Below are 27159 nucleotides of genomic sequence, written 5' to 3' on the forward strand. Positions count from 1 at the left end.
TGGAAAGGTAAGATGGAGTAAAATCTGTTCTAGGGTGTAATCAGATGCGGGTCAAAAGCAAGACAGGATATAACCCAACACACACACACACACACACACAGCCACAACAGTAAGGCTCAGGATAATGGCTTGCTGAGGAAAAGGGGGTAGTAGAAATTTGGGTCAAAAAGCAGGCTTGTCAGGCCACCCTGGGTAAAATAAGCACTGCTCAGCAGGCTGCTAGCAACCTCTTCCTGTTGTCTTTTCCAGAAGTGGCTGGGAGGCTGGAATCAAGAAGGAAAGAGAGACCCAAAAAGCATCAGCTGTGTCTCAGTCAAGGTTGGAAGAGCAGAGGACCAATTCCTGAGAGCTAGGCAAGTCCATGGCCAGCTCCTCTCCTCTTCAGCCTGAAGAGCAAGAATTTTAAAAAATAAAATAAAAGGTGTTGAGAAGAGCAACGGTGCTGTGTTTTTAGTGTTCCAGAAGAAAGCATAAGCACAATATTTCTCCAAGGAAAACAGCCTCTTCTATTGAGCAAGGTTTCCCTTTCCTTGCTTGTGCAGGATGGTGAACGATGGCACCAATTAGAGCCCACACACCACCTTAGGGCCACCCGCCAATGTACCGGGAGATGCCAACAACAATAGTGGAAAAACTAATAACTCCATCGCCTGCCCTTCAGGAAACAGATTTCCTTTATTTTCTTTCCAAATAAGGGAAGGAAACCACTGGGGCTTCAGGGGAAAGCCTCCCCTAACAGCTACATCAGAGGGCATTTCTGCACAAATAATTTCGCGGGAGAGGAAACTCTAAAAATACTACGAGGCCGAGCAAGAAAAAGCAAACACCATTCTGCCAGCCTAGAATACAGAGACATTTCCCTACCTGCCAGGGTGTGCTCAAGAATGTGACAGCCACTAGGCAGGTGGAGGGATAAGTGCTTCCTTTCTGGCAAGAAGCTGCATAGTTAGCCCTCAAGCGATTGTTACAATTAGGAAAGGTGAAAAAGAAGGTAAGCAGTGCTTGGATTTTGGGGAGGCCAGAAATTAAGAACACAACCCACAGTCTCACCAAGAGACGGGCACAGGTATGTTTAATTTGTGAAAGGCCAGCTGCCTGTGGTGTTTGGGATGGGCTTGTGAACCCACACCAAGGTTAGCCAACCTGGGGCCCTGCAGCTGTTGGTGGACTACAACTCCCATCTTCCATTGGTTATGCTGGCTGTGGCTGATGGGAGTTGTAGTCTAAATTTGAAGGGTGCCACATTCCATCACACAGTAAGCACCTTACGAATGGGAGCCACGGCAGACCTCAGAGAAGCACTTGCGACTGGCACAGATAGTTTAAGAAAAGCTGAGATGCCAAGTTGTGTGTTTTGGGATGGAGGACTGGTGAGCACACAAACATGGCGTCTGGTGGGGCTCCCAAAACAGGGCTGAGGACTTGGCAGCCTGCCTCCTACTTAGGAACATCCCTTGTGGATGCTGCTGCAAAAGAGTGCAAAACGAGACAGAAAAGTAGTTTTGTAACATTAATTTGTTTTTATTAAGAAGACAGATACTTTATAGTACTTCTTTTTCTTTGTAAAAATGGTATACATGAACCAATACAAAATGTGAATGGGAAGATATGAATATGCGTTTTCTTACACTGCAACATTGTCCATGGACACCTTAAAACAGAATCGGCCTAAGGGGGCAGAAGTAACAAAATGTCACTGGCGGTGAGTAAAGAACAAGCTTATTTGGCATCAGTTATGCATCCCATATTTTTCTTGGCATCATTCCTATTTTGCTGTTGCTGATGTTATAAAAAATAAACTCCCCAACCACAAAGCCCAAGAAAAATCTCCAAGCTGCAAACCCCCGGGAAACAAGTTTGTTCTTTCTCCACTCTTAACAAAATCCTTGTAATCTAACCCTGTACAAATCAATACTTAACAATACATTTCAAACAGTGCACTGTATACTTGCAGGGGGGCGGGGGAAAGAAAAGTAAAAACCCTTTAAAACTTGATATACAACTAAAACCCATCAGTTCCTGTTGTGGTTGCTCGTTGTGTTCTCTTCCAACGTGTGGGGCCAAAAACTTTTCGCGATCTACCTGAGACGGAAAACACCAATCAAAACACATGAACCTGAGACATGTCAACATTATTAAGTCAAAGTTACATTGGGAACACTTGCACGACTGTACACTTTTCAAAACAAAGATGAGCTGCTCAGGGAACGGTATGCCAGTTCTGTGATCAATGGGTAGAAAAAAGCCCCCTCCCCAAAACCCACCCCCACAATTTTTCAATCACTGTCTTTGCCCTTCCATGGGGTTGACCTGTTGTCTCAAGCAGTACAGAAGGCAGAGAAACAAGAAGGGCACGTTACAAAACTTTGCAAGAGGTCAATTGCGTTTTCATGGTTCTAAAGGAGAGCGGGGGCGGGGAAGGAAAATACTGTACGAAAAAGAAGTGGGGAAAGGGGTTTTATTTTGTGTTGAAAGGTAGCATCTGAATGGCTCTGCCAACAATTAAACAAACCTAAAACCCACAAATATAACTATTTTTTAAAGCCTTTTAAAATACATCTAGAGATGATATTCCCCCCTAATAAAACTTGGCATGTACGTAACATGACTGTTGCTAAAATTAATCCTTCAAATTCCTTAATTCCGTAATGAACTGAGGGGTTCCCTCATGAGCTAGCCTCTGCTTAATGCCAACCCTTTATCTGGTGCCTCATTAAAAAAAATAAAAATCCTGATTCACATCACACGTCGCTTTCTCCTTTTGGTAAAGGGGTTTAGAAGCAGCATATTATCCCCAAGGGGGGTGGGGTACCATGTTTCCCCCTCCCCAGGAAAGGAAAGGAAGTGGCAGACACACAGACTTGGCTCTCTTCCTCCCGAGGCTTCAGATCTCCAACACTCACAAGGTAAACTTATTTTTAGTTATCTCTTCACCATGACTACCATCATGCAAGGATCAGTAATTTATTGGCAGATGGCTCTTAAGGCTGAGGAAGGAGGCCAGGGGCTGCGTTTGGAAGGTACAGAGTCAGGGAAAAGGAAATAAAGAATATATATATATATATATATATATATATATATATATATATATATATATTCTTGCTTTCCTCATACAAACTCAGCGTTTAAGAGTTTGGATTGAGTAACTGGAAGGGGGAAAAAAACCTTCCATGCTGACATGCTGATTTCTCCACCTCTGCTCTGACCTTTCTGGAACAGAGATGCAGGGCAGTCCAGCATGAAAACAAGGCGTCTTTTCTTCTCTCCCCTCCTGCCTTTTATGAAGTCAAATCTGAAGGAATGAAAAGTTCCACACAGTCTGTGGACGGATACCTCAGCATGACCAATACCTGTAATGTACAGTACCTGCAGGCCACAATCATAGCGCCTCACCCTCTGTGCCCTCTTTAGCAAGATACAAAAGAGAAGAAGAGAGGAAGAAGAAGGGGGCAAACCAAGACAGATAACATAATAATGAAGAAAAAGAAAAAGAAGTCGGCCGATTCGTATTCCTTTCACATCACAAAGTTTTTTCTTTTTCCTGTTTCCTGTAAATTACAGCGATGCGAGGCCAATTGGGAGCCAGCGTGGGGATCATTTGCAACAGAAAATAATTAGAGCAGAACTTCACATTTCTTCCCTCCCCGCTTTCCCTTCTGCGACAACTCAAATTTGCCTACTTGCACGAAAGGAGCAGCCCTCATCTGTCACGGCTGTTTAGGGTGAGAACCGGGGAAATGCACTCAATACCCTGTTCCTGTACAGACAATACGGGCATGTCCAGCAAAGAGGAGTCAGTCTATAGACCTAGAATAAAGAACAGACTCCGCGCTCTCCCAGGGTCCACTTTGCTTGCAGGTAACTCAGCATGGTTCTGGGTCTCAATGAAAAGCAGAGCATATTCCGGACGTTTCAGCCTATTTCGGCTAGTCTTTGCTGCGTTGGAAACCTGGGCAGCTGCAAACCATTCTCCTAAAAAGTGTGTTCTTCCAAGCTCTCATGACAAGGGAGTAGGGTGGATGATGAATACACTGAATTTCAAACGATGGAATCTAAGGTGTGCCGGTTCTCCTTTGATGACACAGTTTCAAACAACAACAACAACAACCAAAAACAACCCAGGAGTTTAAAAAAATGAAGGTAAAACACTTAAAAGAAAAGAAAGAAACCAAGTCTACTTTCAAGGGATCCCAGCAGGCAATTCCAAGAGAAGCTAGGAAGAAAAAAAGAATATGAAACCATCTGCTCTCCACCCCTCCCCTCCCAACGAAACAAGAAATAAAACAAGGCACAGAATTTTCTGCAAATGATGGAACTAAACTAAATCCAAGTTGGACTCGGCCCGAGAATTAAAAACCCAAAGGAACTGAGGTGCCAAACAGCAGAATGTACTTTACAAAGAACTCTATTACACAGGGAATCCTCGATGCTCCCCACACACTTTGCCAACCATTCAATAATAAAAAAAAGAAATAAAAATAAACAGCACTGGAAGGGAAAAGAAAGAAAAAGACAGAAAAGAGACAAAGTTTAAAAAAACCCAAAACCATAAGCTGGTAGCAACTTCCAACATCACAGTCTGTATCTTCTACACAGGGCCAGTAACTGTCCGCAGTTGGACACCTCATGGAAATCAAGACGGATCTAGATGAAGTACTCTTTCTTCTCTTCAGAGTTGTTCTGTCCTCCCTCTGCATTGATTATAGCTGTGTCTGCGTCGGCCGCATCGTCAGCTCCTTTGGCTTCGTGAGTGAAGTATGTACCTGCAAAGAGAGGAGCAACCGCAGGGGCTGAGACAGGGGTTCCATGGTAGTGCCACCAACTATCTGCATTGCATATACTTGTAGGCAGCAGAGCAGCAGGCAGAGGTCTGTTCCCCAAACTGCTGCCTGTTCCCTTTAAATGCTGAGCATTGAATCCAGAATCTCTTGCATGCAGAGCATGTGCCCTGCCACTGTTTTAAGAGCCCTCTGTATCCATGCACCCTGCCGCTGAAGGATGGCAAACTGGGATAACTGCAATAAGCATCAAAGCAAAACAGGTTATGGAATTGGATACTTGCAAATCCCATCAATTGCAAAGGGTCCTTTGTGCCTTTGAAAGGTGCATGGTTGCCATAGGCGGAGGGTTGTCCTCTCCTCTCCATATCCAATAGCCCTCCAAATGCTCTCAAATTTTCATTTTGCTAGAGAAGTAACACTTGGATGTCCAGTTTGGTAACTCTGTGTATTTCTTGCATTTAAAAAAGAATGACATGGATCAGAATTGGAACCTGGGTCCCACTCCTGTTGCAGACAGCCCCTGTCGAGCTAAAACAAGGGTACATCTTGCAAAAAAAAAAAAAAAAATTAGTCCACATGAAACGAACACCCATGAACATTCATAGGAACTCCTAAGGAACAAATGCACAACATGTTCAAATCAGAGTGAGGGCACTGCCTCCTTCTTCTGAACTTTGTGAAGTCATTTGCCTGGGCTTCCTGACAATCCCATACAGAGAATGAGAGCACTGATTCCTGGTTCCTCACTCTGATTTGAACTTGTGCGATACCTGTATGGCTGGACTTTCTCAGGAAGAGCCACCTTTTAAAAAACGGCAGCCAAGTGACAGATTAGGGAAAGCAGGAGCTGCAAACAGGCACCAAGCAGCTCATTCTCTCGCATGCAAAACTCTAAACAGGTGATGGCTGTGAGATGCATATAGACTCCTCCTCTCCATTTTTGTAGGGTGGTGGGGGTGGGGGTGGGGGTGGTGGGGGTGGGGAGTTCAGTTAAGCCCTACCCTTGCCGATTTACCTTTGTGTCTTGCAAAGTATCGTCCCAGAATGATAAGGAGACAGAGCATCGCAAAGACCACCACGGCCACGACTCCACCAATCACGGCATGGTCCACAGCGGTGATGGCACTTTCCTCACCTGCTCGAGAATCTGCCACAATTAGAAAACAGTAAGTATTAATATCTGTAATAATTGCCACTTGCAAATCAGGACAACCCTCCTCCACTTTATGTGAGGTTTTATGTGAGTGTGTGTGGCTTTTTGTTTTTGTTTTTTGTTTTTTAACAAGGGGGGAAATAGGAGTACCCAGGCAAGTCAGCTCAGGCAGAAAAACAAGCAACCCAGCCTAGTCGGCTCACCAAGAGCAGCAATAAGAGACATTTCCAAATGCAGTGGGTAAGTCAAGATGGGCAAAGCTGGGGCAAGGGGAGAGGAAGGAAGCACATGGAGCCCTGAATCGTTTTTGTTGTTGTTGCAAAAACTTCCACGCTGATGTCCCCAGCACTTAACCCAGATGATGTCATCTCAAATAACCATTTACACAGCCAAACTGTGCATGCAAAAAAAAAAAAAAGGACAGAAAGAAAAAAAAGGGACCCTGTTCTCAAATTGCTGGCTGACTCAAGGAGAAAACACTTCCGAAACCTAGCTTGATAATTTCAAATTCTGTGGATGTTGATCCCCGCCGCAAGATTTCTCTGAAATGAAGATAGCAAGCAATCATGACATGCTTCTTTATTTTATTTATTTAACAACTTGTCACACAATTAATTTGTTTTTATAAGCTGCTCCCTCCACCTGGAGGGGAGGAAGGACTTGGGCGGCTGGGGAGAAATCCCACAACGAACCCGGAATGAGCAATGGCTGTGTAAAATTAATGTATAGCAATGTAAACAATTTTAATTTAAGAATGCAGCTACAACAGCCCTTGCTGCAATTCCAATGGCAACCGAGATTTATAATGTAGTAAAAAACAATTATTCTCTCGTTGATTAATACATTAACATTTTGGAATGGAAGCTAAAACCATTGTCGCCGCCCCCCCTTTTTTATTGAGTTCAACTGTGACACCTCCATTAAAATGATTTACTGGCCATCCCTTACAATTTAAGCACAGCAGCAGCAACAGAAACGGTAAAATTCTTTTAACTTTACATGATTTGTGAAGTCATATGTGAAGGATTTACCATTTAAATCTTTCACTACAAGAAGCATACAGCCCATAAATCTGCCCCTCCACCCCCTGCAGCTGCCCAGGCACCTAAGAGAAATGCCTTTCACCAGGAAGAGCGAGTGTGCAAATTCCAGTCAATTTTTTAAGAAAGATTTATCTCAGCCTCTCTCCAAAGAACAGAGTCAATCTCTGAAGCCTCCACCTCTAATAATATTTGAAGTTTATCGATCAAGTGTACAGATCCGTGACAGCTAAAGGTAATGGCGCTCTTTGGAGGCGAGACCTGATACAATGCTTGCAGCAGGGGCTGGGAATTTATGCTTCCCATTGATATTTCCAATTCTGCTCCAAGATTAAGCACCAAAGGATGTAGGTAAATAACTCGTGACTGAGAGCGCTGTAAAACGCTTTAATTAAAAACAGTTTCAATTAGGAGAAGGGTCCTTCAGAGCGTTCCTCGCTGCTGCCGCCACCTTTCAAACCGCAAAGAGGAAAAACCGAGGTTCACGTTGGGGCATCGAGAAGTGGGCTAAGGTCAGCAGCAGTCCACCACACACGGTTACTGTGCAACTCAAGGGCCCTGCGCACTGTCGACGGAGGATGAGCATCTGGCAAGCTTGCAAGTCCGACAAAACAGGACCACAACCACTGCTCTGCTGGGAGCAAGGTAAAAGTGCTCTTTGGCAATGCACCCTATGAGTTCAGCTCTGCATTACGAGTTTCTCCCACAGCTAAGCAGACATGCTTTGGGGACAGCTCTTGCGTTACTTGCCTGCCGGACGTTTAACTAAGGTCCCAAGACTCCATTCCCCAGGGAAGCCCAAAAGGCGAATCATGGAGAGGATGCAAACTAGTTTGCATGACCATCTCCTGCAAATGGCAGATACGCTGCATAAGGCATCTCTTAATATACGGTAAGAAGAGGATGCTCCAGATTATCTCTCGTTTCCGGAGGAGCAATGTTTATGCAGGGTTGAAATGTGGCCCAGAAGCAGAGCAGTAAAAATTTGCCTCAGTAGGACAGCTCTTAAGAACAAGTTTCTCAAGGAGGAGAATGAACAAATCCCAAATGGCCAAATAGCTTCAGATCACAAGGGAAAATGCAGTTCTTCCATAATACCAGGATCCAGAGTGAGGAAACATTTATTTTAAAAATTTGCGCATGAATATTTAAATGAGAAAGATATTTTAATACTTCCCACAATTAACAGGCTTATTGTGTTGCTTGATCAACAATCATATTCCCAGTGTCTCTGTGATCACAGCTTGACTCAGTTGGCAGCATCTTGTCATAACTGTTATATGCTACTGAGCTACCATGGGAAGATCTAAATCCATGTGAAATTAAAGATGCTATCACATTCTGGTAAGATCTGGTTCCGCCTGTCCTGTCCCCATGGCTTTTCAGGTGGAGTCACCAAAATTTCCTGGGAAATGGTACAAGCAGGGCAGAGGGAGGCGCACATAGGCAAAAATTCAACCCCTGACCTGCCAGCTGGGAAGTTGCAGGTCTCTCAATGGGTCTATGTCCCCAACCTTAAAGGGCTTTTATTTCTGTGGTTGCTCCCACCAATTCTAAAGCCCTCTACAGAATACATAGAAACATTGTTTAGAGACCCTTCTGACATTAGGATGATCTTGAGTGATGTTAGGGGAAACAATACAAGGCTCTTTGCACAGTGCCTGGAGAGAACACATCCTTTTCTGCCAAGGTTGTCCACTGCAGATGGGACACACATGGGGGGGGGGGACCAACAAAACTACAGGCACCGCAGCTGATATACACCCAGCGCAGCTGAAGTGACAGTTTCTGGCATTCAGTTGATTTACACCAGTTGAGCATCTGTCCCGCAACAGACCAACTGAAATATTGTGTCAATGTCACTCACTTGCCAAGCTCTGGTGGCTGCTGTTCAATTTGCAATTAAGTCAACAGCAGTAGCTCCTCATCTAGCCTGTTCTTCCCCAAAGAAGCCTGTGTGCCGCTTACCACATGCTTTTGGCCAGCCGAGTTTATTAAATGCGATTCCTTCCGCTGGGATCTGCACTCACATTTTTCTTAATTATTTCTACAAAAACAGAAGCTTTGCAGAGTGCACGCTCCGAGTTTATTTTATTTTGTGCATGGCTAAGTATCCCGTCTTTGAGGGTACATATTAATTAAAAATTAACTACAGTGTGTAGAGGATGCTCGGTGCTTGCAAGCCAATGAGCATTGCACCTGTGGAAGACAATCAAGAGTGCCTTCCTCACCTTAAAGGATAACAAGCCCATGCTTCCTCTATTAGATCATCAAACGAGGGGAGCCATTCCTTTTCAAGTCAGTTTGCAGGTGTTATTCTACGGAAGGCTTGCTAACATTGATCAATATTTCAGTTTCATTTCAGTCTGAATGCCCCCACTTCTGCACTGCATCCTAGAGAAGGATCCCTGGACATCGACCCCTTACTTGTGCCTTTACAACAGTCTCTGCCCTGAAGACAGAAGACTTCTTCACTCTTTGAAGGGCACAAGGGTATGATACCAATTCCAACTCTGGTCTCATCCACAGGCCACTCTGTCATTTGCTTGCTTTTTTCAGACTGTTCAAAGGCACTCTTAGATCTCCTGTAATTAAAGGAGAGCAGGAAAACTCAATCTACGTATATAGCAGAGGTGGTGGTCTATGGCTTGTTGACCTTAATGGTGGGAGATTCATACTGCAGAAAAACTTTGTTGCAAACAGAAGTTGTCCAGTTGTCTGATTCTTTAGTGGTGCTCCCACATCCTCTTCCGCAAACCACCTCTCTTGGGCCCTGGAAGCTGGAGAAGAGATGCCACATCTGCAGAAAAGCACCCACCTTGCATCTCTTCTTAGACTTCTACTTCCCTGCAGTCTCTAAGCGCATTTTGGTTGGTTATCCATTTTTAGGAGAAAAGCAAAAGCCTCAGGGACATTTTATGCTTGCGATTTAGATTTTTTTAAAAAAGAAAGAAAGAAGGAAAATGCAAAGATTAGATTTGACTTCGTATACCCGAGTGATTTCTGAAAAGTTAAAAAAAAAAAAACCACAAAAACAACAACACTGTGCTACCAGCTGGTGGTCTCTGCTGGCTGGGGTGCAATACTGGAATGAGCCTTGCTATTTTTAGATGCTTCTGGAAGCAAATCAATTTTTTTTTATTTCAAAGTGTCACAAGATATTAGATCAGGCGTTTTCACTTCTTTATGTAACACTTTTCCTTTGAAGTCTTCCAAGTGCAAAAAAAAAAAAGTATCCCCAGCTGAAATAGAGATTTATCTGCTTATCAAGCTGGCAATTTAAAAAGTTACAATCTACAAACCCAGACGTACAGCAGCCCTGCAGAAATGACACGTGTGAAGCAGGACATGAAATTAAGAGACACGCAAAGGACGGCATAGTGCAGAGTTCTCTGCTGGCTGAGATAATCTTTTTGCTTTGTAGAAATTCTGCATGCAAAGTTAACAGCTAATTGTAAAAACAAACTCACAGTGACCATTAGATGTTAAAGCATGCACCAACTCAGCCCATCATGTGTTTGTGTGTGCGTATGCAATATATATGTGTGTGTGTGTGTGTGTGTGTGTGTGTGTGTGTGTGTCATTGACTATCGACCTGTGCCAGAACCAGTGGTGGGGGTGGGGTGTGTGACGGATTTGCTTTGCAAACAAATATTGACCTTAAAAGTATGTGTCAGCTGAAATGGTTGCCCCAGTTAACATTGTCTCTTTAGTTAAAGAGTGAAGCGGGGTGGGGGTGGGGGGAGTCACCGGTACAGTACTGAAGAGGGACAAGCTAGATGGCAGGCTCTGACAAAACGCCACATTATTTGCTAATCCTAATGTGTTATTCTTCCTTAAGATTTGCTTTTCTCAGCAGCAATTCAATTACAGATGCTACAAATCCTTCTGACATGTAATTCCCTCTTGTCAGTGAGAGCAGTAAACGTATATACATGTACAGCTTTTCCATTAAGATGTTAATATACATTGGGGCACGCTGGCCTTTCCTCCAAGGAGCCTCCGGAAAGGTGGGCGAAGGAGAAATGGAACTGCGGAAGCAGGCTGGCTCCCAAATGCATAGGATCAAGTAGTACAGGTGCTGAAATTACAGGGGGCAGAGCAGGCTCACTCGCCCCATAACTGTTCTGAAGATCCTGTAACTGCACTGTTTTGTTTTTTTAAAAAGATCTACTAGGCTGGGAATGATTTGGCTAGAATGAATGGGCGTTGGGTGGGTGGGGGGAATGTAGATTTCACTGAGACCCCCTACCTTTGCTGCTGTAGTCTGAACACTGGCCAGTACAGTGGTACCTCGGGTTAAGTACTTAATTCGTTCCGGAGGTCCGTACTTAACCTGAAACTGTTCTTAACCTGAAGCACCACTTTAGCTAATGGGGTCTCCTGCTGCCGCTGCACCGCCGGAGCACAATTTCTGTTCTCATCCTGAAGCAAAGTTCTTAACCTGGAGCAATATTTCTGGATTAACGGAGTCTGTAACCTGAAGCGTATGTAACCCGAGGTACCGCTGTACTGCAAGTGGTCATGATACCAGCAGAAGTGCCTGTACAGTGTTGGCAACAAGACTCAGAGCTGCTGCTCTTCAAAAGAGAATCCCCCCCCCATTGCAATAGCACAACTGCAGGCGTGCTACCTGCACTGTTGGAGCAATGCACCTCTGAAAACCAGTTCCTGGAAATCACAAGTGGGGAGAGTGTTGCTGTGCTCATGTCCTGCTTGTGGACCTGACTGGCTGCTATGAGAGGAGTGCTTTGAGTTTGACTCACTGCAATGAAGTTTGCAAATTCCTGCCTTAAACACTTGCACCCTATCTGCTGCTTTTATATTTGCCCTAGAAATGCTTCAAATAAGCGAATTCATCTCCTGCCAATGAGAGCCCAACACAAGCCTGGCATTCTCAAAAAATGTGGATTGACAGGATTTTAGGCTTTCAGAGAGAGAGAGAGGGGGGGGGACATTAAAACTAAATGGCACTTCAATTAAACAAGATAATTCATATATCCACTTTCCCAAATATCTACAGAAGGAAGCAACATTCACCATAAATTCATAGCGTATTGATTTGACATGGGACATTGACAGTTTATTCATGTGTGATGTGTAAAATCAGATCTCCAGGTCTGATGTAAGTGTTGATATTTGAAAAGCAGTTAAATGAAAATTAGCTGTTCCTAATCTTATTTAGCCATGCAATTTTACTTGGTTTCCCAATATTTTAGCAAATAAAATTCTGGCAATTACCCTGTGTAAAAGAGACACTTGATGCTTAGAACAAACTGTTTTGAAGTTACCTATGCACCCTCCAAATGATGCAGACATCCTAACAGATTATATGTCAACTTTGTTAAGATACGCATCAAATCTGCCTGACTGGGACTTGACCTAAATAAAAATATTACATAACATACAAAAAAATAGAGAGCGAATGAAGCTTTGGGGCGGGCTTTAATGGCCTATTATGGAGAACAACCTCACACTTGCATCTTCCTTGGGAACAGGACTAGAGCAGCCATTACGCAAAGTGCTTCCCAAGGAAGCTTCAGGCTTGGCGGGGGTCATGCAACATGAAATTTCAATGCTCTTGTTCCCTCTGGAGTCAAAGGCATGCAGATCGAACATGGGCCTCAGAGAGCCAGCACTTTCTGAAATGGGTATTTATTGTGGTGGGATAAGCATACAAGAGCCCTGTTGGACCGCATCTATCTAGTGCAGCATCCTATTCTCACAACAGCCAACCACATGTTTGTGGGAAGCCCACAAAGCAGGACCTGAGTGCAGCATCACTCGTCTCATCTGTGATTCTCACCAAGTGGTATTCAGAAGACCATTATGGCCAACACTGGACAGAGAACTTAGCCACTGTGGCTAATAGCCATTGATAGTTCTATCCTCAATGTCTTCTTTTAAAGCTGCCACTATATCTGGTTGAAGCTAATTCTACATTTTAACGATGTGCTGTCTAAATAAGTAGTTTCTAATATCTGTCCAGAATCTTCCACCATCCAGTTTCATTAGATAAAGTATCATGAAATCCAATTTTGCCATGCCCTGCATCATCATACACACCTCTTACTTGCCTTTTCTCTACACTAAAAAGCCACAAATGTTGTAAGCTTTCCTCAAAGGGGAGTTGCTTCATTCCAGTTATCATTTTTGCTGTCCTTTCCTGAGCCTCTTCCAGCTCTTCAATATCCTTTCTCAGGAGTGGCAACCAGAACTGTACATAGTATTCCAAGCATGGGTGCACCACAGATTTGTAGAATAGCATTATGATACCAGCAGTTTTATTTTCAATTCCTTTCCTAATGATCCCTAACATGGAAGTCACCCTTTTCACAGCAGCCAACAGCTATCAACTATGACCCCAATGTCTCATTCCTAGTCAGTCAGGGCCAATTCAGAGCCCGTGAGCATATGTGTGAAATTAGGGTATTTTTTGCCTCACTTTAGACTTACTTGAACTGAAGAGCAATTGCTATTTTACTGCCCATTGACCTGCTTCGGAGAGATCCTTTTGGATCTCCTCAAAATCCCTTTTTGTTTTTGCCCCCCTGAACAATCACCAGTAAAACCTGGCTACCCCCCTGCTCACCCCAAGTCTAGATCATCCATGCACAAGTTAGAAAGCACAGGCTAGATGGGCAGGCAGCTGTTGAGCTCAGCAGCCGGGTCAAAGCCTTCCTCTGAACTCTTAACTTTTCAATCATTTTCAACTTCCTTCTTTGTGGGCTGCTATAGCTCTGGCAGCAGGGTACTCAATACATTGAAGCTTCTGTTTTTTTAATACCTGGGGCACAATATAAGAAAAGTACTTAAGGAACTCCAGACATAGGATGCTTTATTGCTATGATTTAACACATTTGCTCCACGGGGTCTTGTTTTCTTGCTCCTTGTTTAACTTTTGTGTGTGTGTGACTAAGTTATGTAGACAAAGGTAATAAAACACTCTATTTGCAAAGGGGGGGGGGCAATGCTATACTAGCAAGCCTGAATTTTCTGCCGTGCACATTTTCGCTATAAAACCAAAGGGCTGATAGATCTCTTCTGTGTGGGCTCAGCATGACTGTTAATTTCAGCACATTTCGATTTAAGGCTCCCTCCTACATAAGTTTTAACAGCTCCACCATTTCTAAAGGGGAATGAATTTTTAATACTATGATGATTCCACCACATACGTACCCGTACCCGTGTGCATCTATAAATGCTTTGCTTAATGCTGCCAGGTGATTTATCTTTAGACATCACCGTGGAGAAGGTGTTTTATTTCAAAATTTGTAAGGGAAGCCATGGAAATCAAGCTTTGGTTCAAGGACCTTGGCATCAGCTTTGGCCTATATTGGAACTGAATTTACCTGTGAAACCACAGACCATAAGGGCTGATACGCTGGACCAGATGTCCTATGAGGACTTGTCTCCCCTGGGAACTCCTCTTGGAAATCCCACTTTGGACATCATAAATTAGTAACTCCAAGGTTGGAAGTTCAATCCCCATATGGGAATGCTGCATATTCTTGCATTGTAGGGAGTTGGACTAGATGATCCTTGGGGCTCCTTCCAACTCTGTAATTCTATGATAATCCTGAGCCCACCCTACCAAAATCCCTAGATAATTACCCCCCCCCCCAATATCTAAAGGGCACAGCATTTAGCTATTCAACCTCATTATTCAGCGTAAATAGCCATACAGCAAAGCTATCTCTGGCTAATTTGCAAGCAGAGCAACACAACTTGCTTTTTGCAAGAACACAAATCGCCTTTGAAAGGAATGGGAGGTGCACAACAAGGAGCTGGGTTTTGGGTGGAGATCAGCACAAGCCACAAAGAGAAAGGGCATGTGGAGTAAGCTTTTGTTCCTCCAGCACTAACAGTTATGGAAACATGCACATTAAATCACAGCCCAATCCATTAAATTTGGAGAAGGCCTCCTGCAGTTCTCAACCTGTGGGTAGTTGTTGGACTACAACTCCAATCATCCCTGAGCTCTGGTCTTGCTAGCTAGGGGTGATGGGAGTTGTAGTTCAACAACATCTGGGGACACACAGAGAAAGGCTGCCTTACACTGACATAGGAGGCTGTGATATTGAGCAGGCATGTGAGAGCTTCAAACGGCACCCAGGTCCAGTCAAGTGAATCGGATTCACTGTGTAAGGACATGCCACGCAAAGTGGCAGAAGGGCTGGTGTCTCTGTCTGCGAATTGCAGGCCATGTTTATGCCCATAATAAACCAGAAAGGTTAAAACCAAGGCCTGGAAGAGCCAGGGACAGACAATATTATTCATTGCCCTAGTTTAGCGTTAAGTGTACTGCACCTATTCTAATTTATTGATGGGCTATTTAAAGCTGGTGTTAACCTGTTTGTCTTGCATTATAATTGAATTTGGTCTCTAATTTAAGTGAGCGAAATTCAAGAAGTTCATCCTTCCTCAATCAATATGTTCCCCTTCAGTGACCCATTTCAAGATAGCTTCATAAAAAATAATGTATTTTGTTTTAATAAATTTAATCACTATGACAGGTGCTCAATTTTTATTGGCTGCTTCTCTAGGCATCCCTTTGCCAGAGAACAAAGCCATGCTTACAATCAATAGTAATTGATTAATCAGCATCCCCCATGAACAAAGGTGCTAATCAGTTTTTGATTAGTTAATCAAACTACATGGAAGGGCTACACAGGTCCTTTTTGATTGTGCCGTGTTCTGCAACACATGTTAGGAAGAGCACAATCTTAAAAATGGGATGTGATTGGCTGGAACATAGTGAATAAATGCAAAGAGATTGCTTCACTTGTGCACAAATGTATGGGTTTGTCACATTACCAAATAAATGTAGCCAAGGAGCAAGAGATGGGATGTAGTTTTAATTCTCTTCCTCCTCATTCAACGTGATGCTATAAAGAGGAGTTCAAAACAGACTTAGCAGTAGAAATACTGGTCAGAATCCAAGAGGAACCTTGGAATGGGAATTATGCTAGAATGCCATCATGCTTTTACACAATCACAATCTGTTTCATGGACGCAGAATGAAGCCTTGGATTGCACCCCTCCCATCCCACTTGGTTAGAGCAGTTCAGTGTTGTAGAAAGAGGGGTTAAAACAAGCGACAGGAGGCCTCAATTTGGAAGAACTCTGGGCCTCTGACTGCTTGGGGGAGAGGAGAAATCAGTTCATGAGTCTTATAAAGTGCTTTGATGGGCCATGAAAGAATTTCATGAGCAAACCATCAAGCCAAGCCAATCTGGATTTGTAGCCTGGTGTCAAACAATGAACAGGAAGGTCCCTCATGTTTGGCATTGTACGTGACCCAATCTGCAATTTTATGCAGCCAAAACAGACCCCACTCTCAACATATATTTCAACTAGGGTTGCCATATTTCAAAAAGCAAAATCCCGACTCCAAAATTAAGCTCTTTTTGGGGGGAACAAACCCAGATTGTTGAGCTTCTTGGGGAAACCTAACCCAAAAATACTGATTTTAAACTTTTTGAACTGTTTCCATTGCTTTTCCTATCACATTGACATACTGTACAGCCAGTTCAGCAAAATTCTCCCGATGCCATTTTTACACTCAAAAACCAGGACATGTCAGTAATTTTCCGGACGTATGGCAAGCCTATTTCAGCTTTGAGTGGGTTTCATTCTATCTGCTGTTATTGCTGTATTTGAGGGTTGTAATATGTGAACAGCTGTGGTATCCCCCCCCCCACAAAAGTTGTATACAAAAGACAGCAACAATAAAAACAACAATAAATAATGGGGGAAAGATTGAACCTTTTGGGACAGTGTCATCAGATTGGTAAGAGGCGACATGAAAGAAAATTATTTCAAGATACCTTATCAGAGAAACCACAGAGGTTATTTAAAACCTGTCCAGTGTTAACAATTGTTGAGAGCTCTGTTAAGGCAGATTTTATGCATATGTTTTGTTTCTGCCTGTACCAACTAAAATTTCAGAGCACAGTTCTAGACAGAATGAAATAAAATGCAGTTTATAGCACCTTGCTAAATCCAAAGATAATTCTTTAGGGATATTTAAGAGGATGGCTTGAAACTGCTGCTTTAGAACTCTTATTTAATTTATTTGCTGCTGCAAGATTTGATAAAAAAATGGTCTCTGTTGATAAAATTTGAACAAAAAATGTCAAGGTAAAATACAGTTTTGTATTTTTGTTCGAATGCAATTATTGGTTCTCTTCTCATTTTGTACAGCCAACTACATGCTTCTTTCAACTACTACTATTATTATTACTACTACTACCACTACCATTGCTATTACATTTATATCCTGCCCATTCTCCCAAAGGAGACCAGGATGGAAAACACACGTGTGATAAAACAATCAAAACATCTAATAATTGGTTCCTACACAGGTAAAATCTAACATTTCTTATATTATTCACCTTTATAATTTATGTTGTAACTGTTGATCTTTTTTTATTTCTGCCACTTATGTGTTTTTATTAGAATATCAGTTCGGTCAATCCCTCCCTCCCCCTTTTGGTTCTATAGGTATTTTTAAAGATTATCTTAAAAAACAAAAAGGAGATCTGCCAACACAGGATTCATTTCATGCTGTGAGTATCAGTGGAATACACAGCTATGGATTTTTTTTTAATAGCACAAACTCCTCTCCATGTCTCCAGTCAACAGTGTAATTTCCGTCTTAGTACAGTATACATCTCTTATGTCAAAATGGAAACACATTTTATCCATTATAAAATATAGGCCATATAAACACCAGCCCTGTATACTCCCTGTAGAAGATGGCATATCCAAACAAACACTACAGTTGCCTGAACCCTAACTCCTCAATTGGAAAAAAGGGCCGAGTCTTAACTTGGATTAGTTAAATCTCCATTAGATCTCCACTGTGGGAATGTGGAGAGCAAATCTCCACTCAGCTGTGGGCTCTTGGACAAAGCACCAGTCAAACTCAAAGGGCTGTTGAGAAGGTAAGAATAGGATAACCCCCATGTATACTGCCTTGAGTCTAATAGGGCGTGGGGAGGGACAGGATACAACATAGGATAGTAAAATAGGAAGGACTACATCTTTTCCTGGCAAAGATATTCAATCTGCTGTGAAAATAGTAAGTAAGGTTGGCATATAATTCATTTAGAGTCTGGTATGCAATGAAATAATTTCCCTCTTCTCTCTGCACTTAGGAGAATCCTGCCACATCCATTTAACAGCAGCACATGACAGAACAGGCAACCCAGACTCCAAGCAAGGTTGTATTGGAGACACACACCCCTCACCCCTTTCCCCACACAAACCTGGCATCCTTAAGTGTTTTACAAATGCAACAAAATTTCAACCGAACCGTTCTCTAATTAGGATTCAAAAAAAATTATTTCCAGCAACTGAGCTCACAGCAGCTACTAGACAACCTGTAATATAACTCGCGGCGCTCTATGCTCCCATCACCTCACCCCCTCTCGAGTGCTGCTATACACGTTGGTAAATTCTTGTCCTTATCAAGCGATTGGGAGGAGGAAAAGCCCAACGGCAAGAGGGGAGAGGAGAGGAGCAGCCATTCTGAATAATGGGCCTCTGCATCTGATTAGCTGTGATTCTGCCGCGCAGCAATTGCACAATGGATTTTTGTTTCGTTTTGTTTTAAAGCAGCCAGGATGCAAACAAGGTGGAAAGCAAACAAACCCACAGACTGAACAACCACATTGGCTTAACCTAAGAACTAGCCCTTACCTGAGAGATCCCCATAGTCCAGCTCTTCGGCGGAATTTGGCAACTGAGTAAAGCCTTACAAGTAAAAACAAACTCATTTTTCTTTGTGTTCCTCAAGGGATGAGAAAACAAAACACTTAAGAACAGAGGATGAATTTCTCAGGGAAAAGAATAACGAAAGAAGTCAATCCCTCAGCATCTGACAAAAGCTTTTTGCTCAGATTAGCTTGCAAACGAGGCTCTCCAATCAGTTAATATATTTTGGGGTGGTTGTTTTTTGTTTTTTTGCCTCTTTTAAACCAAACAACCAATAGACTGTCAGAAAGATGTCTAGGTCTGCACCACTGAAAACACATGAAACATGTACAAAACATTCAGAAACCACTCATTCATAACTGCATGCAAAAACAAGTCCCTCCCCCACCAAACATTAATTGTTAAATTTTCTGTATCACTTTAGTTTACAATTCTTGCTTTGATTATACACACACTTAAAATGCAAACATTTTTCCAGCTTTCGGTGCACATTTTGGCAATGCTGGCTAAGACAGTCTATTGTCAATGTACAGCAGCCTGCCCCAAACTGGTGCCTTCCAAATATTTTAGATGACAGCTCTCATCAGGCTCAACCAGCATGGCTGTGCTCCCATCAATCCCATTATCACCTAAACAGTCATACTGGCTAGAGCCATTGGGAGTTGCAGTCCAAAATTAAAATTCAAAATCTGAAGGGCACCAGGTTGGGGAGTCAGATTCAGGACTATCTTGAAGTGCTCTTTTCAAAACTACAGCAGCAGCACATGGAGATTGAGAGTTGTTGCATTTTCATTTTAAAATATTCTGGCGTGATCTGTTTTATGGAAAGCCATCTCAAAGTTGACAATGCAGTGAGGCAGAAACCCCTGCCTGGATCTTTCTTCTTGGCAAAATCTGTTGGCAAAACATGACGTTTGGTTTTTACAGCTGCCACTTTTCAATTTTATTTTTTTTTAATGATTCATTTGCGAGAAAGTTTGGGTGCTTCTCAGCCAAAGGCTGCAAGGAGATGGCAGTTGATGGAAGCCTGTTTAATTAAGAGAAAAGCTGGGTGTCACATGAAGTCCCATTGTCTTCCATTGTCTTTTGCTACTGATGGTGTGCTTTTTATACCAAAAAACTGCACTGGAGAGAGAAGAGAAGCAGCAGCAGCAAAAACAACAACAACAATTTGGAAAGAGACTGCTTGACCCTATTCCTACTTGCTGGCTCCTTCCAACGGCAGCCCCCCGATTTCTTTCCTACCATGAGGAAGGAGTGTATGAAACATAGATTTAGAGAGGCTGTTTTTGAACTGGGAAATGGCCAGAGGGTAGTAGATGCATGCTCTCCTTACACTGCTCAGGCTGACAGGCTGCAAAAGATAATTGTGGTTTTTTAAAAAAAATGTGAAGGAAAACACTTTTTCCTCTGTGTAATGTCTAGCTTGGCTCTAAAACAGCTTTTGCCAACCTAGTGCCCTCTAGGTGTTTCGAACTACAACTTCCATCAGCCCCAGTCAGCACGAGTGTCATAGTCCAAAACGATTGGAAGGTACCAGTTTGGCAAAGGCTGTTCTAAAGAATACTTGCTGCCCAATGACTGATTGCCAATGTAAAACCGGCTTCCAAAACCACATTGTACAACACAGCATAGTCAAAAAATTAATTTTTAAGATGCAGAGTGCCAAGCTACTACTTGCCCAGATTTGAGCTGGTACCTCACCCCCCCCCCAAAATAAAAAATATCTGGGCTGCAGTTGCTGAATTGCCCTGCTAAGATTGAACAGGAGTTTGAATGCTAATCTGAAATAGTTAAGGCTCTGTGGGTAGTTGGGAAAGCAGCTTCTGTGATGCTGGAGAAAACACACTGACATATTACTGTGAAGGGGCCACTATCAATTGTGTCAGCTGCTTTAGCTTGTAAACAATAGCTTGCAGGTGCTTCTGTTAATAGCTAAACTGTGCACACTCTCATAGCAAAGGAAGAGCTGCTGGCTTTGCAAACTTTGATGGAGAATGTCATTTGCAAGTAAAAGAAAGGCGTGTACTAAACTGCCTTCTCTGAGTAAGTTTTGTTTTGGTCCCGCCCCCTCCCCACCCAGGATGCAAAATTCCGGGAGGTATATTTATTGTAAATCACGGTAGGTTTTCCTTGTCTAGCTGTAAGGTGAAAAGTGTTCAGGCACACATTTACCTGTATGCCTGAGCTACGAGTGGCCCTGACTAAGCTATGCCTTCTGCCGGCCACATTAATGAAACTGTCACACACTGCAGCTCTGGGGCTTGTGGGGATACCTTTGCAACTTCATCTCTTTGCAGTTTTTAGGTGGGAATGAATAACTGCTATCTCTTAGGGAGACATTGCAGCTCGAGGCTGTGAACTTCCCTAAGGAGGCTTAGCTCACTGCACAAAGATAAAGGGGACCCAGAATTGGTATATTGGTGTATTTGGTTAGTATATTTGCATAAACGTTTGCTTTAGCTTGACTGGAATAGAATTATGTTGAGATGTATTCACGAAGGCAGCCATAACCCTGGAAAGTCCCACATTAGAGATGCATAGGGAGTCAATTTTAAATATCCAAATATAAAGGTCAACGGACATGGTCCACTGGAAATGTCTCGGGTGCAAGCTCAGTGAAAGAAATGCGATTTTGCTAACAACACAAGTGTGCCATTGAATGCATGTTTGCAACACCTCTTTCCAATCAAGCTGACGCAGTGAATTGCGCCCATTGTGGAGTCGAGGTGTGTCAGTGTTCACAGGTTGCCACTGTTTTTGTCCAGGTTGGGGGGAGTTTGGCTCGAGAAAATATTTGCACTAATGCAGTGTGTCGGCAGCAATCTGATGTGAATTAGGTGCTTCTAACCCGCCCCACACCCAACCACATAATTGGGTCTGGATAGTAACTAGATTGTGCATTTGTGTGTAGAGACTGCAGCTGGCTGATAATCACCAAGTCAAGTGGACACTACTGATAAAATTATATGCTGAAGGAAGAAATATTACTGATTAGTGACAACAAACATGCCTTTGAAGCCACTACTGGAATTCAGAAGACTGCATCTCTGGGCCCTAAGGTCACACTTGTAGTACAAGAATGCAAGCTGACTCCTCAAAAGCATCATTTAGAAAGCTATTTTTATCTCCTCCAATCTGTTTCTTTTCAGAGGATTTTCTTCTCTTTCACTTAAAGAAAACCTTGTTTTCTGAAAAGTAAAAAGGGCAATGCTGAATTTTTTATGAAGCAAATGGTCTTTTATTTCCCCCGCCCACTCCACAAAGGAAACTGATCAGTTCAACTAGTCCATTTATATCAGAATCCCGGTAGACTTAAAAATGTCACCGAATGGCATTCTTAGTAGTCAAGAAACATGAGAACAATTATGTCTTGGTTTCTTCTCATTATACTTCCCATTTGGCTTTTAAAATATTTTATTCTTCATTTTTGATTAGGAAGCATTCCCATTTTCCTGCAAATTCTCTCTCTCTCTCTGTGTGTGTGTGTGTGCTTGTGCGTGTGTGTCTGAAAAATGAGAGTTAACTTTCCGACTGCATGCAATTGTTCAGTCACTTGGAATTAAAGAAGCTGGAATCTGTTGCATAAGTACAGCAACTGTCTAAATACGTACTTGTGTCTAACGGGCACTCTGCTTTCCTTTCCTAGACTTGTATTTGCACAACACAACTGCACACTGCTTCCTAAATTGATTTCCAGAGCAGCAAACACATTTTTTAAAATAAATGAATAAAATAAGCTTAGAAATACTACTCAAAAGGTCGTCTCATGGATAGGTCTGGAGAACAAACTTAGTCCAGAGGGGAGTCTAAGGTGCTGAATCATGTCTGGATAACAGTGTCATTTGGAAGAATACTGTCAAAAGGCAGGATATAAATCTGAATAAAATGAAATTGACAGAGGGGCATTTTGGAAATCCTTGCTATTATCTAAGTGTTGACCAAATGGAATTGTAAACAATAATCAGACACTGATGCACAGTTGTTTATGTCCATTAAAATTTGCTATAAATGCTGTGAGTAGCAATACCCCTACTTTATTTACAATATGAATATTAAGGAGAGGAGGGCATTTACTGAAGACAAATTCTGTTCCCTTGTACAGAGAAACCTTGATTAGTCAGGTCTTTCACAACACATTTCTTGCGTTACTCAAGATAGTTCCAGAAGGATTACAGGGTAGGACAGTGGACACATTTTCTCTGAAAGCAGATGGATATTCTACTGCCACATTTTATAACCGAGGGGCTCAAATAAGATGCATGGTTATATAGTCTAAGCTCACGAGTAAAACTGTTTTAATTTATATTCCAATATATGTATAATTACAGCTTGGGCACCTTAATCATAGCAAGTTTCACTCAGATACCCTCCACCCTGTCAGATGCTGGTTAGAGGAGTCCTGCACAGTATTTCCCCAAATTATATAGCGAGTTCAATCTACATTATGGCTGATAAGATCCCCTAAAGGTAAAGGTAAAGGGACCCCTGACCATTAGGTCCAGTCGTGACTGACTCTGGGGTTGCAGCGCTCATCTCGCTTTATTGGCCGAGGGAGCCGGCATACAGCTTCCGAATCATGTGGCCAGCATGACTAAGCCTCTTCTGGCGAACCAGAGCAGCGCGTGGAAACACCGTTTACCTTCCCGCCGGAGCGGTACTTATTTATCTACTTGCACTTTGATGTTTTCGAACTGCTAGGTTGGCAGGATCAGGGACCGAGCAACGGGAGCTCACCCCGTCATGGGGTTTTGAACCGCCGACCTTCTGATCGGCAAGTCTTAGGCTCTGTGGTTTAATCCACAGTGCCACCCCTACTCAGTGCCTAACCAAAAAAAGGAGTAATGTAAGTAAGATGCAAATATAAAATCATTTTACAACTTTATTTTTTAAGAGCATTTGCCTTAAAACAATCCTATTCTCCAAGGAATTGGGAGTAAATTAGTAACCTCTCTTTGATTACATTGTCACCAGGCTGTTGCTCCCCTGCTTCTTTTTATTAATTGGGTTGTTTTTAACAACTGTTTTCTTTTATGTATTATATTTTGTGCATTGTTGGAAACTGCCTTGAGATCACATTGACATGATGAAGGGCTGTCTACAAACTGGAGAAATAACAATAAACAAATTCATTTCCCCTCTGTTTTGCAATGTATATTGAACCATACTATGTCATTTAGAAGCCGGTTTGTCTTGGTCTGTGGCAATGGAAGGTATTGCTTGGAGGCACTAGGTTGTTTAATTTCACACCCCTCTCTTTTATTATTGTGCTTGAAATATGGTTTTTTACTGCTAATTTTTGTATGCAAGGGTATTTCTAGTAAAATTTGCAGGGGTTTTGTGTCTCTCCGAGGATGAGTGATTGCTCCCCCAGATGAATCTACACAATCTTTAAGACTTGCAAAATAAGACCCTGTGCCGTGTTCACACGTGCACTTTAGAAGCCAAGTTTTTTTGGGGGGGGGAGGTGCCAGTACTGTGTGAGTACAGTCAGAAAAAAAGCACTGAGCGTACTCACGACAACTTGCCCTCCATCCCTGAACGTCTGCATCCAGTGTCTTCATACAGAAGTTAAAATACAGCACTGAGGACAAAATTGTACCCAGCTGTACATCACAACACAAAGACTATGGGGCAAAAACAATCTCCCAGTCCTAATCTCTGCACATGACCCTGGAGGTAGGAACTGAACCACTATATAACAGTGCCCATAAGACCCATCCCACAGAGCCCGAGTCGGTCCCTGAGAATACCATAGTCAATGGTATCAAAATTTGCTGAGATCAAGAAGCAGAAGCAGTCGTACTCTGCCTGTCCCACTCTTGATATAGGTCATCCACCAGGGGGCCAAAAGCTGGTTCAGCCCCAGAATTTGTTCACATGATATTGCTGCTTAATGTTTTGCTGCTGCTGCCTCTCTTTAATCTGCTGACTCTTTCAGTAGTATTTTTTTGTTTTATCATTTGTCATTTTTGTCATTTGTCATTTGTTGTTGTGAGTCATACTGCAGGCTGAAAAGTAGCATACAGATGTTTAATTTTTTATATATAAAAAAATGCTGCAGAAAAATTACACCCATCATCCTGCCATCTTAAACTGCCAGTTATTTATTTCTTATTCTACTGCTGTCACACTTGTGATTTCAAACCAAGATTTTTGCTTGGTGAATATTTTCTTTTTGAGCCAATCCTGGACCTCGTGAGAAGAGGGCAAAGGCAGCACAGACTTCTGGGCTAAGACAAAGGAATAATTGCTGCTTCCAAAAAATAATAGTTTTCAGGCTCTTTAGTGACCGCCGATGCTGTTCCCCTTTGATACTGCTGTGGTTTTTCTCTCTCTTCTATTTCAATGATAACAGTTATATATATTTTAGCATTTCTTCAGATGTGGGCAGGCTGTTCTACATAGCTTTCTGTTCCATTTGAATGGTTGGGTAGCATGCTTACTTCAGAGGAGCCACAGAGTGCTACTTTAGGTTGTGTTTGTGTGGGTGTACAGTCTAACTCACCACGTGGATCCTGCATCCCACTCATGTCCTGTGCTCATAGGTCTGCTTTATCAACTTTGAAAATGACATGGGTTGCCCATATCTCCCTTGGGATATGTTGCTCCCAGTTTAAATGATATGACTGCTGAAACCCAATCTCCAGACTGAATTGCTGTTGAAAAGATGCTCCATTTGAGATGTCCCTACAGCTGGTCAACTGCATCTATAACCTGAAGGCCACTATAATTCTCTCTCTCTCTCTCTTTTTTGTAACAGCACATGTGTGTGCATTGCAAAGCTGCACAATGTCTGAACTTCAATGCAATGCATACATTTAACAACTGCCATATGGTTTCTGTTTCAGATGAACCAGGAAGGAGGAGGAAACTGAGGGTTCAAAGTGTTCTGCTGGAGATGTTAGCATTGGGGTCAACATAGCCAGTGGCGCACTCCAGGTACTGTTGGAATACAGCTTGTATCACCCCTGACCACTGGCTATGCTGGCTGGGGCTGAAGGAAGCTGGGGTCCAACTTCTGCAGGGCACTATGTTGGTAGTAAATACACATTCACTTCATAAAAAAAAAAGGAGGAAGTGTAATATGGCACTGTATTTTCACCATAACTGGGGGAGGGGGTACAACCCACTAGAGAACTTATTGTGAAGTTGTTCAGAAACACTTGTCCTGGGGAATTAGCATCACACTTGGAAATATTTGAGAGCAGCATTTAACATCCTAACTCTGTCTGAACTGCATTATTGAAATGCATATCTGATTTAAAAACGACACTCTTCTGCTCTTCCTTTCTCTGGTAAGTGGTTCACTGGGGAATAAAGGGCATTGTTAGCATCATTAGCCAAAATAGGGTAGGTGTACTCTCAAGTCAAGCTTTGTAGGACAAATTCTTGGAATGACTTTTTTTTAGGATAGAAAGGATAAAAAAAATCAAATCTCCAAAAATAGCAAGGGGTTGGCTTGTAGGAATCATTTGGTCCACCTCTCCAGCACGTGCAGCTGTCCTGCTTTGTTCTACTGATTTAGAGAACAGAAACTTTCCAAAAGGCATCTGCACTGCAAGGTGAAAGTTAAAAGGGAAATAGGATTCCTGAAAAAAGGCACTGAAGTGCAGCCAAAGCCAGAGCCCCAGCATCAGCCATGAACAGCATGCTGTTATTAGAATTCTGACAATGAATGCAGAAGAGTGGGGGGAGGGGGAAGCACACCTGGAAACCCGCAAGTTAAAGATCTCAGCTTTATATGCAGTTGGAAGAGTTAAATGCTCGTGCTTTAAACTTGCCCATGCATAGCTGCTGTTAAGTCCTGCATTATGAGAAGAGAGATGGCCGGAGGTTGCTATAGTTTTGCATGCAGACAAACTCCTTCCCCCACCTCCAGTCCTTTCGGATACACTCCAAAAAATTCATGGAGTGATCAAGCACCTCCCTCATGTTGAAAAACAGCCTGTGTCCTCAAATGAGACTTTGGGTATTTGGCCTTCCACTAGTGTTTTAATTTGAAATTTTTATTTTTATTTTTGGAGGCAATCCATCTGGTTTGACAGGTTACCCATCATGCCCATCATGCATTTCTCACCATCCACAGACATGCTCACTTTCATTTGGACATTGTTCAGAACAAAATGGCCAACACACAAGAAATATCTGGTCAACTTCATACACACGCTGGCAATGCAAGCTTGGAAGGAAACCACAAAGAAGCTTCAATGGGGGAAGGGCAACCTTGACAAAGAAGGGACGCCAAACGAACCAGGATCTTTTATTATTACTTTAAGGCAGAAAGCATATCATAGGTCAATTTGCCTGACATGCCTAGTAATTTATTTGTTCAACAACTTTCTCATCTCCAACTTCGAAGTTATGGGGTGCTTGCAGTCAATATGCTGATCATTTTCAATGCACAAGGCATTTCTGGCTAAATATCTGATCTGTTCCCCAGTTTACTTTGGGCTATATTAAG

The 27159-nt window shown here is 42.6% G+C and overlaps 1 protein-coding gene across 9 annotated transcripts in view; it reads right to left on the minus strand.

The window, feature by feature from the left end:
* The window catches only part of CADM1 (cell adhesion molecule 1), a 528696-nt gene that overhangs the window by 235253 nt on the left and 266284 nt on the right, over positions 1-27159 (minus strand). For 4 of the 9 annotated variants that reach the window (XM_079954780.1, XM_079954779.1, XM_079954775.1 and 1 more), the window contains 2 exons: positions 5797-5928; positions 1498-4763 (listed from right to left, as the gene is read on the minus strand). The exons of 2 other annotated variants lie outside the window; for them this stretch is intronic. In XM_079954780.1, coding sequence (XP_079810906.1) covers positions 4645-4763; positions 5797-5928 — 251 coding nt within the window. In that variant the 3' untranslated portion in view covers positions 1498-4644. Of the gene's footprint in view, positions 1-1497; positions 4764-5796; positions 5929-18680; positions 18735-24738; positions 26006-27159 lie in introns of those variants that run through there. 3 more of the 9 variants (XM_079954776.1, XM_079954774.1, XM_079954782.1) reach the window with 2 other exon arrangements.

Source organism: Podarcis cretensis (genome assembly GCF_951804945.1).
Source record: "Podarcis cretensis genome assembly, chromosome: 15".
NCBI classification, from domain to species: domain Eukaryota; kingdom Metazoa; phylum Chordata; class Lepidosauria; order Squamata; family Lacertidae; genus Podarcis; species Podarcis cretensis.